This window comes from Lonchura striata, chromosome 6, assembly GCF_046129695.1.
Source record: "Lonchura striata isolate bLonStr1 chromosome 6, bLonStr1.mat, whole genome shotgun sequence".
Taxonomy (NCBI): Eukaryota; Metazoa; Chordata; class Aves; order Passeriformes; family Estrildidae; genus Lonchura; species Lonchura striata.
In genome coordinates, this window is record NC_134608.1 from 43,720,905 (window position 1) to 43,737,513 (window position 16,609).

The following is a 16,609-nucleotide window of genomic DNA, read 5'->3' on the forward strand; positions in this document are numbered from 1 at the left end:
ATCGCCGCGGCCACGGGCGAGTGCGATCGCACGGACATCCGCGCCCAGCCTGGCTGCTCGTCCCCCGGGCGCCCCCGCATCTCCTGTAGTCCCCTCGGCCCGCGGCGAGCAGCGGCCTCTCCATCCCGCCCTCCGGGGCTCGGGCCGGTGCCCACGGCCGGGGCGTGCCCAGCGCTCCGCAGGCGCCCGCGCGGGCGCCCCAAGAAGGCCCGAGCGAGGCCCCCATGGCGGGCGGCGGCGGGGACGCGGCGCAGGTAACGGGGCCGGGGCGGCGGGGCGCGCCGCTCCGAGGGCACCGGCACCGCGGGCTCGGCTGCGCTGGAGCCCCGCTCACTGCCGGCAGCCTCGCAGCTGCTCGCTAGCAGGGACGCCCTGCGAGTACCGGTGGGTGGCAAGCTGAGCACGAGCAGGAAGTGTGCCCTGGAGGAAAGTCAGGCAGCAAGGTCCAGGCGGAGTCAGTGTCCAGCATTCCAGGAGCAATGTTCATAAAAGCATGAGTTCGGCCTCAGCACGGGGATGAACTTCTTTACGCTGAGGCTGGCAGAGCACTGGAATAGGCTGCCCGAGGGAATCGTGGAGTTTCCCTCTCTGGAAACACTCAAAGCCCAGCTGGGCTTTCACCCGCTGGGGTGACCCTGCTTCGGCAGGGGGATTGCACTGAATTGTCTCCAAAGGGCTCTTCCAACCCAGCTATTCTGTGCGCCCACACAAACGTTATAAAATTTAGTACAGAATGTTGCCAGCTGTTAGTCTGGCTGCATCGACAGGAGTCATGGCTCTTTTTATGTTAACTGGGTGGTTTAGGTTTGTTTTCTGATTTGGTTTGTGGTTTTTTTTTGTTTTGTTTTGTTTTGTTTTTTTTGTTTTGTTTTGTTTTGTTTTTATTTGGTCTCTGACTGGGGCTTTATCTGTCATCACATCACAACCAGAACATGAGCTGGCAGTGCTGTGCTTCAGCAAACACTGAGCATATGGAGGCATTGTCTGGATGAGGCTCAGAACATCTCTCCAATTTGTATGTGACACTGGTGGAGAGACCAGCCCAAGCTTCAAAACCAGCAAGAACTGGCAGCAGGGAGATGAGAGGTATCAGCAGCCTAGATAATGTGGCCTGCCAGGAAAGTGGGAGGGAATCTAGCTCATCATAAACAAAGCAAAGCAAAAAAAGAGCAGCAGATTGAGTTGTCACAATACATAAAACATTGTCACAGAGGTGAGAGGGAAGACCATCTCCTGCATGTCCATGATCTTTGGTAAGAGAGAACAAATCCCACTGTCACTGGAGGTTGTAAAGATGAGGTTAAAGTAGGAGATTCGAAACGTTGTCAAACGTGCCCCAGGCTGCCATCTCCAGTAATTCACCTTTCCAGTCTCTGCCTCACGCTCCTGTTCCATGCTGCCTCCCCACCCTTACTTCTGCAAGTCCAACTCTTCTTTGTAAACATTTCAGCAAAGGTATTGGCACCAAGCACCTGCTTACCATTTCTACTGTGTGCTGCTATTGTTTTGGGTCTCTCTATTCTGTTGGTGTTGACAAAATGCTCCCCCCCCCCATGTGGATTCTTGGTGCTGAACAAATATTTTAATTGGAAATTATTTTGATGGGCATTAGTGACCAGGGTGAGCACTAGAGCAGCTAATCATTTTAAAGCTTCTAGTTGGTGCAGTAAAAAAAAAAAAGAATCCTACATAAAAGCACACCATAAAAGCAGCTCTATTACAGTGGTAATGTTGGTAGAAATTCTAACCTCTGACACCAGAGATACCTTTGGTTAATAGATATGGATATTAATGTAATAAAAAATGGAATAGGGAAAAACTACAAGATGGGTTTTTTCCCTTCTAAAGAAGTATTAAAATAATGTAATTTGCTTTTTGACTAAACTGCATGTAAAGTAACTTTGTGTTGTAAAAATGTAGGAATGTAAAGCCCATAAAATAATTTGCATATATTTTCCGTGGTATTTTTGAGTGCTGTTTAAAAATGTATATTGACTAATAAAGTCTGTCTGAAATTTGTAAATCAAGCAAAATAAACCTACAGAAAAACTGATTTAATAGGAAAACTATTAGTCAAGCTTTTAAAAATTGATGTTAGATGCATTTATTTTCCCCTTTTTTGTGCAATAGTCCATAACATAATCCTGCTGGTGTAATATCTACGGGCCACTGCGCTCAAATAAATTTTAGATGAGACTTCTTCTGTGAAGGATAGTCAGACTTGCACCTTATTTGGAGGTTTTGTTTGTTTCAAGGTGTAATGTCCCTGGCAGAGCATAAAGGGCATTGTGTAAACATGCAGTTATTTTGTAATTGAAATTCATTAGCATAAATTAGACCATTTTGCTGTAGTATGAAGGTACTAATCCTTTAAACCCAGTTTGAGAGCTTGAATTCTTAGGTTTGAGGTGTTTCTGATGGTTTTTCATTGATTTATTTATTTGCTTTTTAGGATGGGTTACATCCAAGGAATCTTATCCCAGAGCTTTGTAGACTATTTTATGGTTTAGGCTGGGTAACGGGAACTGGTGGAGGAATCAGCTTGAAACATGGGTAAGTAATGATGAAAGAAATAATGTGGTGGTGAGAGAGAGGTTGGCTGTGTTTCGTAGTTGGTGAGGGCATTTCAGTTCCATGAGAAATATTTGCAAGTCAAGAGTGAGCAAGAAGTTAGAGGGGGAAATGAGCAGTTTGCCAAAATTAACCATATAGGAGGAAGGTGAATTGTCTGAATTAATTATTGCAGACCCTTCAATGGGGAGAGACAATTTCAGAGAGTGACCTTATTCTGTACTTTTCCTACCTTTGTTTGAGGTAGATGAATTGTCTTTAAAGAACAATGTGTTCCCCCTTTTTCATTTCACTGACTGTGAAATGAAAAATGGAATTTATAGTGGATTACATCAGGCTTTCAAATGCCTGTGGTTAAATAAGATCAGTCTCACCCTGGATGTATTTTACAGGCCAGATATTTCCTCTAAGAAGGAAATTCCTGTTCCACTGAGGTCATTTCTAAGGAGAAAAATATTTCACATATAACTAAATCATGACAGGTAACAGCAATTTTGGGTCTGTATCTCCTATGAAGAAGCACCACTTTGTGTTTTAATTTGCCTATCTCCTGCCTTTTCATAATCCCCAATCCTTTTAGTGGGAACAGAGCTCCTCTCAGTGGCCACTGGAAAAAAGGATAAGTCTTCATTCTGTAAAAGGCCTTGCACAGTGCCTGCAATTCTGTACCCAGTCACAAGGTTGTGACACGATCTTGAAAGTATCTGACCTCTCATTTTTCCAGTATACATTTGCATGCAGGCACAAACAGCCATTGTATTCCAAGATGTATTTTATATATATATAAAAAATAAATAACCCCTAAACGCTCATACTTGTGCTGTTTGAACTTTGTGCAGGTCATTTCACCTCCCTGCTTGATTTTGCAAGCAAAGCCACAACAGTAATAATAATGAGATGAATGAAAAGAGGATAAATTCTGTGGGAAGATCTTTTTAGCTCTAATTTGTCATCAGTAGCTAAATGTAGCCTATTTTCTTTGTCATTCCAGTACAACTCCTGTTGGGTTTGGCAAGACAAATGTCATTATCAGAGAACACACTAATATAGTAATATAGTATTCCTTAGTAGTTCTCTAGCTGGTTTACTTGGCATTGTTAGAAAGGAAAATGTAAAAGAACAGTTGAAATTTGATTCAAATATAACAACTGTTTTTACCAGGTAATCTTAATCAGCCTTACTCACAGAGCAGTTCATATCAACCATCAAGAAAAAAAAAAAAAAATGAAAATTTGGACTTGGCATAGCATGTTAAAAATGAATGTAGAATTCTTTGTGAGCTATCTTGTATTTGAAGACTTTATTTTGTCATCATATTTTCTCGTTATGGTTAAGTTCTAAAAAAGAAAAAATCTGGTTTAAGAAAAATTTTTTGTCTGTCATAAGTAGCTGAGTTTACCACTTGATTTCATATCTTTCTCATGCAAATGAATCAAGATTAAATTAATGCAATGCCAGCAGTGTTAATTCATTAATGTCAAAAATTACAAATATGATAAAGCCACATTTTTTTGTGCTTCACAGACATTTTACCTCTATGAATAGTACATCATCTTAAGAGTTTTATTTTTGGAAGAATTAAAATCACAGAATTGTTTAGGTTGATAAAAATCCTTAATATCATCAAGTGTCCAACCATAAACCTACAACTGCCAAGTTCTCCACTAAACCACATTTCTAAGCATGATGCCTAAGTGTCTTCTAAAATCTTTCAGAGATGATGAGCCAAGTGCTTTCCTGGGCAGCCTATTCCAATGCTTGGTAACCTTTTCAGTGAAGAAATTTTTCCTAATATCCAATTTAAACCTCTCCTGATGTAAATTGAGGTAATTTCCTCTCATCTTGTCACTGGTTACCTGGCAGAAGAGACCAACCTCACCTGGCTACAGCCTCCTTTTAGCCAGTTGTTGAGAACAAAGAGGTCTTCCATGAGCCTTCTTTCTTCCAGGCTAAACACCCCCAGCTCCCTCAGCTGCTCCTCACAAGACTTGTGCTCCAGACCCTTCACCAGCTCCAATACTCTTGTCTAGAACTACAAATACCCCATGGTCCATAGGAAATGTGTCTGTAACTTGACTAATTATTCACTAGATGTCTCTGTGCTCCTTAGTACGTGATTGCTGAAGCCAAATATGATTGCAGTTCAGAGAGAGAATATAATTGGGGGTTTTGTGCTAATAATGAAAATAATGCAGTACGATCTTGAAATCATTTTAGTTTCAATCAGTTTTTACAGTTTTTCTTCATTTAGTCCTTGCAAGAAGTGATGCATTTCTACTTAAATTTAATTACACTGAATTAGTGAATTAGTGCTATCAACTCAACTAAACATGGAACTGCACTAGAAACCTAACCTCCACAGTTGAAAAAAAAGTGTTTACAGTGTTGCATGTTGCAGATAATTATTACTGTTTATAGATATTTTATGGATTTTTATGTAATGGTTTTGTCACCTGCCTTATCACAGATCATTATCTGTTTGCAATTTCTCATTTAAATTTTACTCTGAATTCTAGGAATTTGAGTTTGAGTTACTGCATGAAGAGGCTTTTTTTCTTTGTTGGAAAAATAAGGCTACACTTCTTACATTTGTTTCTGATGTCTGTCAAGTTGAAAGCAGGGTTTTGTAGCCCTGCAAGTCAGATTTTATCTGCCATTGTACAATTTCCTTCTATTTTGAAAACTATGTACCTGTCGATGTATTGGAAGAGCAAGAAAGTTTTTAAATTGTGAGGATTTAGATTTGCGATTTCCTTTTCAGTGGCTCAAGAGCTTGAATGCCTGTACAGTGGAAATAGTCATTGCTCAACTGTGTTTACTGATTTTTCTCATCTGCAACTTTTTCTAGAGATGAAATCTACATCGCTCCTTCAGGAGTCCAAAAGGAAAGAATACAGGTGTGTTAAACTGTACTTTTACCTCAGAGCTCATCTTGAGATGGATGAAAATGCCTTTCTTTAGAGTTTCATTTTTCTTTATGTGAAGTTACAGACTTGTTATACTGTTGACCACATTACTGAAACAGCCGCTGGTTTCTCCCAGTACTTCACTATCATAGCAAGCCTGTATGTGTTTCAGTGGCCAGTGTAGATTAGTCTTGATGTTCTCCTTGCTTTAAATTAACACAAAGCAGCATGAGAGTGGAGCATTACTCCAGTCCAGCTTTATTCTTTGACAGGCTTGGTTGGCTAGACCTGTGTGGCTACAGTTTCAAATTACCCACTTAAATAGACATTAACACTTCTGTCAAATAAACATTTGCTGTTTATTTTCATTTAAGTGATTGCAAATATTTGTTTTGGTATTCTCAGTAAAAAAATGGGCTCTCCCCATGAAAAGGTGACCTTGTCTCTCTGCTTTTCCAAAAAAAACCCAAAATGTAAGAAGAGAGGGGAATGGTACATGATACCTATTTTATGACAGCAGGAACTCCCCCAGAATAGTGCAATACATGGAATGGATTTGTCATCTCATAAATCTGAGGAGAAATACAATGAGGACTGAAAGGAATTTCTTCATGGTAGAAACTTGGGGTCTTTGAGTAGTGTTCGCTAGGGATGTGAAGAAGTAAGGCAGGCAGAGGTATGTAAGATGCTTTGGTCTGTGCTCACAGTAACAGAGGATTAAGCACAGTCAATGAGGAAATCTCCTGCAATTGTATTTTCTGCTGGCTTCTAAAATAACATAAAAATTTTATTACTATCTTGAACAATTCTTTGTACTATTCTGATGCACAAAGATAATTGATGCAAAGGTTTCATGTAAAACTACTAAAAGCAAAGTTTAAAAATAAATAGTTCTGCAAATTTAAATGTATTATTTTTACTTTTGTCGTTTGTTGGTTCTTTTAAGTAGGGAAGGAAAAACACATCAACACTTCTTATTTTTAATCAGTTACTACTTTTCCTTTTGATCTGTTTTTATTACTGAGCTATACTATACTATCTCCTTTCTGAGAAAATTATAGTTTTACAAATATCTGCATGGCATCAGTCCGAGGAAAAAGAGTACCTAGTACTAATTTCCATTACACTGTGTTGGTAAGTACTATTAGAAACTGGAATAAATGTGGAGCATTACAGCACTTTTACAAAGTTCAAACCACATTCTGTATTAAATATATGGTTTGTATATATTTGTTTCCCTAGAGGGAAAGCAAAACTATTTGAGGTTAAATATCAAACAAAACTATCACAGATCAAAATAATTTTTTCTTTCTTACAGCCAGAAGATATGTTTGTTTGTGACATGAATGAACAAGACATCAGTGGTCCTCCACTGCACAAGAAACTAAAAAAAAGCCAGTGCACACCTCTTTTTATGAATGCCTACACTATGAGAGGTATGTAGCAAAGTTTGTAGTTCAGCAGTGACTGAAACACTGTATATGTACATCCACAAAATTGCTTTTCAGTACCATATTCTTCATACATAGAAGTTACAGAAGTTACATGTGAAATAAACATGAAACTATAAAATAAATTGATTTGCAAAGGTATATATACAGAGGAATATAATTCATAGTAACATCCTGTCAGTATCACTTGGAATTTAATCTGCTCTTGTAGCTATGCCTATGGTCATGTTTTCAGGACAGATTTTTAGTGCAGAATATTGGTAGGCTGCAGGGGAAGTCCAGGATTATAGCAGTTTTATATCAGTCGTTTTGACAATTCAGCTATTACTGTTTAAATCCTTTTGCATCCATTGGCTGAGATTAACAGTTATAAATTAGGAATAAGTGAAAACATTATGAAACTTTTCTTCTGCAGGTAGATAGTAATAGAGAGATTTTGATGTTGTGTAAAATTTCCATCTGTTGTTTTAGAAAGGATTTAGGGAGTCTCTTTTGGTCTTCCTGCACAAGCAGCTTATATGTGTCCTCAAGGAATAACAACATTGTATCTTTGTAAGTAGATTATAATTATTGTCTACCTATCTTTCCATTATGACACAGTAAGATGATGAATTTTTTTTTCAGAGAATCAGCAAATAATTGAAGAAACATAAAAAGAAAGTAAAAGGCCTTAAACTTTAATTTAACAAATAAGTTTGGAAATTCTTTATAACCTCAGAACTCTGATAAAATTAAGAGTTTCTCAGTCATTGCTGTATGTAAAGAAATGTACAAATAGTGTTTCTGCTTAAATTTGTACAAGCAGTGTCTCTCCTGGAATTTGTCATTAACTGAAAGTTTACACAAGTGTCCTAAGACAATCCCTAATTACACCTTATATGAGTATTTACCTAATAACTTCACTTAGGTTGTTGTGTATTTTTTCCTCTCATACAGCAGATCATAATTTTGTAAGATGCCTAATCAAAGGAAATTAATCAAGTATCTGAATAAAATTTTTCTAATAGACGCATTTTAAAATTAATTCTAAATTTTCTTTTTCTGTTCTTAGGGGCAGGCGCAGTGATCCATACACATTCCAAGGCTGCTGTTATGGCTACCCTTCTTTACCCAGGGAGTGAGTTCTCTATTACCCATCAGGAGATGATAAAAGGAATCCAGAAGTGTACTTCAGGAGGCTATTACAGGTACTTCTCTATATTTAGGAAAAGAGGTGTGATGTTTGATCATTTGTTTTCAGCAATATCAACACAAGTCATTTGAGTTATATACCTGAAAGTGTATAATCCAAAGTATTAAGAATAAGAAGTAAAAAGACCTCTGGAATGAATGAGTCACCACTGGCTTTCTGTAAGATCTGAAGCCTGTGTAAGAGATCTGAGATAAAATCTTGTAATGCCAAGGCTGCTGTGGTCTATTGAGCCACAGGAAGAAGCCAAATAAAGAGCTACATCCTGAGATGTTACCACATCTGTACAAAATTCAGCTGAAACTGGAGCCAGCCAACACCAGGATGATTGATAGCATGTACAAACTGCATTTGGGTGAACTTCACATATCACTGCCTGTGCTAGTTTAGGGCATGTTAAGAGAGTAGAGGATTTCAGATTTACTTGACAGAGTTTGAAAGAAAATTCAGAATAAACAGCTAATTAAAGATAATGTTATTACTTTTCAAGGATGAGCTCTGAGGTAAGTGCTGAGTTATTCCAAATAATGTGTGATGGCTTGTTTTGAGGTCTCCACCCACAGAGTGTTGAATTGGGATCTGCAAACAACATTTATATAACATGTGACAAGGAGATGAGAAATTGAAATGCTAAATTCTTTCCACTTTTTGATGTTAATTTTTGTATCTAAGTATTACCCTTTAGCAAGGGAGCAAGCCATATGTGATTTTACACCCAGGCATATTTTATTCTATTTTGGTTGACTTGCAAGCTTTACTTTCTTGTCACCATTAGCATGTGCATTTGTAATGTGGTAAAATACAAGCCTTTGTACTCAATTGTCTAACAACACTGTTTTTTTTTAAATCCACAATATTTTTTGATATGCATTTTGAGCTCTCAAGCACTCCTAAACATTAGTCAGGAAACATTGTATTTATTGGATTCCATACTTCCAAGTTTTCTGTGTCATTCTATTAATTTACCAGATTCAAGAAATCAAAACTCCAGGTTATATGGCTCATAAGCACATGTTCACTCACACTAGACTGATTCCACTGGCTTGCCTCACACAAGGCAAGCCCATTGAATTCAAAAGAAAAATGGGACCTTGGATTCAAAATACAAAAATGGCACTTTTCAAAAAAGGGATTGTATGTTGTTTGTAGTTACATAAATCTTTTCTGGAAGCTGTCCTGGAAAATGCTACAGCTAGAATAATCAGAAGTATATGTTGGCCTAAATATGACTCCAGTGATCTAGTTTTACCTTTGATTTCCATAGACGTAGAATTAGAATCAGTAGTAAACAAATTTAAAAGTCAGACTGTCACAAGGTGTTTTTTACATACATGTTTGAGTAAATGTAGGCTGCTTATATTTCAATTTACAAAAAAGAGATCCCAAGTATTTAGCTCACTCCGAGTCTTCTTGACATTTTTTATCTATTAGTTCTTGATAGAAAGCTTATCATCCTGGTTAGGAATCAGTTATGATACTTATAGCAGCTTTCAAGCTCAAGCAGAAAGGAAAACCTAGGAAGTCAATCCATTAACTCATTAGTAACAAACACTCCAAGTGTAATTTTAGTGATCCAAATTTATAAGAGTCAAAGTAGAGCTTCAAATGCCACCTCACTTTCTTCATTCGCTATTTCTATAGCCTTCCGTGAGGAAGCGTCAGCACTGAGAACCATAAGACATGAGACCTTATCTTCTGAATATTTGATTTAAAATACAAGTTGTTGTTCTGTTTTTTTGCCACTGCTTTCTATCTGTGTTTTACAAAAGAAAGTACTACTAGCATCCACTCATTAAATATCTATGCGATCTCAATGATAAATCTGAACCTGAACTGGGGACTTATTAAAACTATTTAAACAAGTTTCTGCTAGTGTTAATTAAGGTTCAAACAATGCCAAATATCCCAGTCCTCCTTCAGAAGAAACTCTTAGGCAAGTTCCACTGAGTAACGTGCATCGTCTTGTCTTTGGAGCTGGGGTTCTCAGGCTCTCTTAAGATCACATGTAGCCCACCATTGACTCCATCACAGAGAATTTATTTTTCATGTGTTGATTCTACCTTCTATTTATGTGCCTTAGCACGACAATCTTCCAGGGGCTTTTTGGACTACCTAAATTAATTTTTTTCTGCTCTCCAGTGAACAGCTTCATTTCCTTCTATATGATATGATATGATATGATATGTGATATGATTCTTTTAAATAATTTAATCTGAGGTAAAACTTGTAGATGATGCCAGTACAGGATGAAAACTTTGAAAAAGTTGTAAAGGGACCCAACTACAAAGTGGTATGAGAATAAACAGCTACACCTAATAGATTAAAGTGTTGCTTTCTTTTTGTGCCTCAAGTGTAGCTCAGGTATTACCAGCGTTATATGTGTTTGGGAGTGAGACATATTCCTGAGAATTCCTATGCTACAGCATGACTCACAAGAGAAGAGCATAAAATCTAGTGCTGAGAATTTAATATTTTACACAGTCAGAGGATAATTTCTTTCTCGGAGAAAAGTTTATACATCAAGCACAGAAGTTTTTTAAATACTTGAAGATGCTTTTTTTTTATAGATATGATGATACATTAGTGGTTCCTATTATTGAAAATACACCAGAAGAGAAGGATCTCAAGGAGAGAATGGCACGTGCAATGGAAAAATACCCAGACTCCTGTGCTGTCCTGGTCAGACGCCACGGTGTTTATGTTTGGGGAGAGACATGGGAAAAAGCCAAAACAATGTGAGTACAGTTCAGGAATATGCTATCTCTTGCCTCAAGATCTTAATGAACTTAATGCTGTGTATATTTCCAGCCTGTGGACAATGATTCAGAATATTAAAGCCTCACTGCATGTATAGGGAGCTTTTGGGGATGGATTCATCCATGATTCCATTGCTTGGTTTTCTTTTCATATCAATGCTGGCTGATAGAGCTGCCAACATTTTCCTTTGAGACAAGTCAACAAGTCCCTCCTCATATGAAACATGAAACCTCTTCTTTATGACACCTGCCACTACTGTTTGTGTAGCCCTCCCTAGTCCCATTTTTGGAATTTATCTCATTTGCTGATGGAAATGCAGCAAATCAGTATCATGTAGGAAAATGGCACTTTCCATTCCACAGCACTGGAAATAAACAATAATAGAGTTGTCCAGTCAGACTATCACATTGGTGATAAAATCTTAAGGAAGGAAAATGCTAATTTTCATAAAACATGATAAGACTTGAGCTTTACTTACATTGCATTTTTTTCCCTATTTATTTTAGGTGTGAATGTTATGACTACTTGTTTGATATCGCAGTGCAGATGAAACAGCACGGGCTAGATCCTTCAAAACATCCAGCAGGAGAAAATGGGATCATGTAAATGTCAACAACATTTATACTCAGGTGTGAATTTATCTGTAAGGATGATCTGTTTGGAGGGAGAGACTACAGATGACACCATCACTTCAGTCTGCTTTCCCATTCAGGAAACATCAGTATTGCTCATCTTCCCCCAGTCTGCTCCATTACCACTGCAGTTGTATCTATAGCTGAAATAGTGCTCCTTTTCCACACAAGGCAACAAAAAATCAATGTATTAATAGCTAGACATGTTCATTGAATATTTAGTACCAACGTACAGCATGGAGCATGCTTTCTTTTTAAAACAAAATAATATCAAGCATTTCCAGAAAAGCCAAAATGGACTAAAAAGGCCAGAGCCTAGTGAGCTGATGTGGACAGAGATGTCTGAACACCCAAATTTGTTCTTCTGCTTCCAGGATCAGGTTTGATTTCAGACCAATTTGGTAATATTACTTATGTGGTGGATTAATTGGAGGTTTTACGGGGTTTGGTTTTTTTCTTCAGTGTGGCTGGTTTGAGTTTCACTGATTAGTGTTACCTGTTTACCTCATGCAGGAAATCATATTGGCTTTTTGTTTTCTACTGTAGCAATGATCAGTTTTGAAAGTTTTCATAAGAAATTTTTGAAGTTAAAGCCCATAGATAAAACATGGTCAGGGTGTACTTTACATGAAGGCTACCTGAAACAATTCTCACATATGGCAAAACGGTATGGCAAAAAAAAAATGCAGTGGTAGCATAACATTTCAGAGTTGGGAAATACAATTTTAAAGATACCAGTACTGAGATTATAAAGGAATTTCTTGACCAAAGCAGTGGTGTAATTAAACAGGGTAGGCTAATGACAAATGCTTCCTCAGGCAACATGAGCCCAGAACAGACAGGAACTTGGCTCCTCAGGGTGGGCGTTATGCCCACCCTGGAGGAGGAAGCAGTGGGGCAGGAGGTGCCGTCAGTGAGCCTCTGCCTTAGCAGGCTTTTAGGGTGCTGCTGCTGCCTTCAGTGATGAAGACACGTTGGCTGCCACAGAGCTACCTCATGGCCCACGAGAGCCATCCTAAAATTACTCTTCAGCCCCTGCAGTTGATAAGTTGGGCTACTGTAGTGGCATTAATATTCCTTTGCCTATTTATTATTACAAGTTTTAGATTATTTTTGCTTTTACTTTGTTTCTCCTGTACAGGTTTCTTACATGATGATGGAGTTCCAGTGTTCACCCCACACTATTGAAGCCAGAAGGGGGTGCTGATCCTCAGCTGATTGACAAACGTCAACAGGAACTTTTTACAGTTAAACGCACCTAAGAATTAAAGGAGAGTTAAAAAAACCCCAACTACTGAACAATCATTGCAATTTACAAGTCCTGTCAAATGCCACAGTAGGAGGAATGAAAATCCAGATGCAAAAATACTTCAAAAAACTTCGGAGAATTTATGTCACATTTTGGTTTTGTGCCTTAAAAATGTGTATTTCAACAACATGCACTTGTTCATCCCGCTCTAATGCTACATCATTTAATTTGAAATAAGTCTGCATTTCTGAAAGTTATTGTAGCTTTTATTCTTCCAGAAAAAAGTGAGGACAGCCCCTTAATTAGAAGTTAATAAAGTTTAAAGCATTATTTGAACTCTTGATTCCTTCATACCATGTTCATGTTTATGTTTTGGGTTTTTTTTTCTTTTTTAAAATTAAGCCTGTAGCATATGTATTTTTAAATTCTTCTAATTGTCATTATAATGAGAAGGAAATTTTATAGCATGTCTTTCATAGTTGTTACTGAGGGACTGCTCTGGGTCTTACCTTTTTAAATTCCTTCACTTTGAATAACAGTTTTTTATGACCTCTGCTTAGCCCCCCCCCAAGGTAGATTTAATCAAACTGCTCATTAAAATACAGTCTCACATAATTATGACAAAATCTTCTGGAATGGCCCCCAGTGTAAGCCTTGATGGACCAGCTTTCTAACTGAGTATTGAGACCTCAGTCCCAAGGGTGAGATGAGACAGGCTAAGTGTCAGCTGACCCTGGTTCCTGCTAGGGGCCATGCATTCTCGCCACTTCCCCTTCTGTCATCTCTGGCACTTTTTTGGAGCTTCCATGAGGTGAATTAACTCTTCAACCTGAAGTAAAACTGCTGTGGGAGTGGGGAAAAAAATGTTTCAATTATTTCCTATTGAGCCACTGATAAAAACACTGAATCAAGTCAAAGATGGGTCCAAAGAGAACCTAGAGCCATGGCAAGAGGAGATGGCAGATACCACAGATGGCAGACAACACTTCCCCCTTTTCCTGGAGATGACAATTAGGGTTAGTGTTTTGTGTACCTTAGATATGTTTGCCCTTCCCTCTTGTACCTCTGTGCCTGCAGGGTGCAACCTTTAACCCTTAGGGGGACCCTGGTTATTGTGAAATTATGATTATCACTAAGTAACTAAAGGTTGTTGGCTGTATGTTTTTTGGTATGTTTTTTCATTATTAGACACTTGTCAGTGGCAAACAGTTGGCAGTGATTCCACATCTTCTTCATGTATGTGGATTGCAGTAAGAACTCGTGTGAAAATACTGTTTTTTAGACCAGAGGGTAACTTTGGACAGGCTGCTTCACTTAAGCATAAAATATCTCTGAAGTGTGTTCAAGGCTTGAGAGGTGCAACTGACCCTAAGGGAAAGCAGTCTCTAAGTCTCATAGCTTTTCTTCCCTGTGGATGTACTAATAAAAATACTTCATGTGACAATCCAATTAGTCTTAAAATGTAGTTGCCATCTATTCATTGCGACCTTTAATTCTTTATTTAAACTGTCTGATTTTTGTAAAAAATAACTTTGTGTGGTATTCTGATGATGATTTCAGAACAGGTGATAATTGTATTGTTCCATGATACTGATGTTTTGTAAGGATGAAAAACATTTTACATTTGATGTTTTTTTGTTTTATGTATGTAAAGACAAACCGTAAAAGAACACTCACAAGGAAAGGTATTTTTGCCAGTATATTCCTCTGGGTTTATGTTAGTTGCAATATCCACTTTCTTATGCAGCAACAATTTGCTCTGTAACCTCTCTACAATCTGTAAATCATCACATTTCTACAGTAGTGGTTAAGGATTTCATACAGGATTCCTAGAAGCTCAGAGTCCCATTCAGTGATTTGGAAATAAGTGAAATGCACCCTTCTCATGTTTTCTCATATGAATCCTCATCAAAGAAATGAATACCTTCACAACTCTGGTGGCTTCATAACCCTGTGAAATGATTACTATTTCCTGAAGTGCTCAGAAAGCTTTGGCAGTTCAGCTCCAATTATGTAGAACAAAAATAGGAAAATGTCTCATACAATTCAAAACTTCTTGACTCACATAATTTTTAAGTCCATCTCTTTTCCTGATACGAATAGTGGGCTTATAAACCAGCTAGGTATTTTTCTGTTTGCAGCAGACTTCATCTCCACCAAGGCTGATTATCTAGGTTTAGTATCACCGGAAAGACTCATGGCAGAATGACATAATTCCCATTTAAATGGCTCATCCAAAAAACTAAATAAGTTCCAACGTTTCCCAACAAAAGTAACTTCCTAGCAAACATCCTGCTTGCTTTCCAAGGAGGAAATAAAACTGCAGAATACAGGATCTTTAAATGTTAAAGAGATAGAACTCTTAACTTACCGTAAGCAGTTATGATGCCAATATATGTTCTGTCATAAATGCTGTCATACCTGAACAATTGGCATCCTCTTCAACTCTGAAATTTTAATTAAAAATTAGCATTTAAAAAGCCCACTGACTGGTGGAACATTACAATAAACCAGTAGCCTTCCTCTAAATTGTTTTTTTGTCATTTTGACAAACAGGTTTTTAACAGTTTTTTGCTGTTTTACAGAAGACGGCAAATGGGAAAAAAGATCCCTGGAACACTCTAAATGGATTACTCTGATACTGAGGAGTAGAAGAAAATATATAGTCTTATGTTAATCCTTCCTGATTTCAAAATAGTTTAAAAACCTCTGAAAAATGTTTCATTTTCCAAGCCACTTTGTATTTAAGTTTTGTTCTAAGGGGAGGTGAACCCTTGCAGCCTTTGATTTTGTTTTGTTTTCCTACCTGTTAGGTGAAATAGTTGTGCCTTACAGAGCCAGGCTGTGTCCAAGGACAGCCCCCTGAGCTGAGACAGACTTTTCTAACAGCATGTAGAGGAGCCTGTGATTGCTCTTTGCTGCCAACTAATCTAAGCCTTCATGGATCTGGACACTTGCTTAAATTTCAAGTCAGCTTAATGTTAAAGGCTTAATGTTACTCCAGAAAAATGCTACCTGACCTGATTTTTAAGAGTGAATTTCTAAGTTTCCAAGTCTGAAGAAGAGCCCTCAGGCATTTATCCTGGTACTGCTCAAGGTTTTGCTGCATCTAACGGATGGTAAATAAAATCTGGCTTTTGATCGGCTTGATCAGCACAGGGTTGTACTTCTGCTAAATATGAGTGCAAGGGCTTCAGCATATATTGAGTGGACCATTGCAAAATTATTTTGGAGGTGAAACCTCTAGTGGAACCACATCTGTTGCCTATTTCTTAGGATTTTAATCTATTGAAATCAAAAGCAATTCCAAATATTACATTTTTAAATTTTTCTATAGTCTCCACACTTAATCTAGCATCTGCTAGTTTTTGCTAGAGCAGTCAAAGATGCTCAGTACAAAAAATGGATTGAGCATGTTTGGATGGGCAATTGTGGAAATTCATATACTCAGTAGCACTGACAAACACTCTCTGTGCTTATACATGTGTGTTGGGATTTTTAACTCTAAGAGACTGTGCTGTTGGACTAGCAAGTTTCTCCCATCTATGACAGATAAAATTACAGGTTAATCTCCAGAAACCAGATCAACAGGAATTTATTTAAGTAGTTAAGCATAAATTCTCTCTCCTTAATGAGCCTCAGATTAGCTTCAATTTCTCTAATGGTAATTTCTGGTTATTACAAACAGAATACACTGGATATAGAAGAAAGAATAGGTTTTATATTTAAAACAAAGAGCTGGATGTCTAGATTTTGTGGCTGATTGAACTGTTACCTTAAGGTCATGCCTTGAACAGTTCACTTTGATGGGAGTTTCAAAAGACCTTGAATGGATCAGATACTACCCTAAATCC

At 37.9% G+C, this 16,609-nt stretch overlaps 1 protein-coding gene across 1 annotated transcript; it reads left to right on the forward strand.

The window, feature by feature from the left end:
* The first annotated feature begins 146 nt into the window (after positions 1 to 146).
* APIP (APAF1 interacting protein) lies at positions 147 to 12,797 on the forward strand. Its single transcript, XM_021555101.2, has 8 exons — positions 147 to 254; positions 2,453 to 2,553; positions 5,420 to 5,468; positions 6,796 to 6,913; positions 7,980 to 8,115; positions 10,685 to 10,852; positions 11,381 to 11,503; positions 12,648 to 12,797. The coding sequence occupies exons 1-7, from the start codon at positions 225 to 227 to the stop codon at positions 11,478 to 11,480; spliced, it is 702 nt and encodes a 233-aa protein (XP_021410776.1). The 5' UTR covers positions 147 to 224; the 3' UTR covers positions 11,481 to 11,503; positions 12,648 to 12,797.
* The last annotated feature ends 3,812 nt before the right edge of the window (positions 12,798 to 16,609 follow it).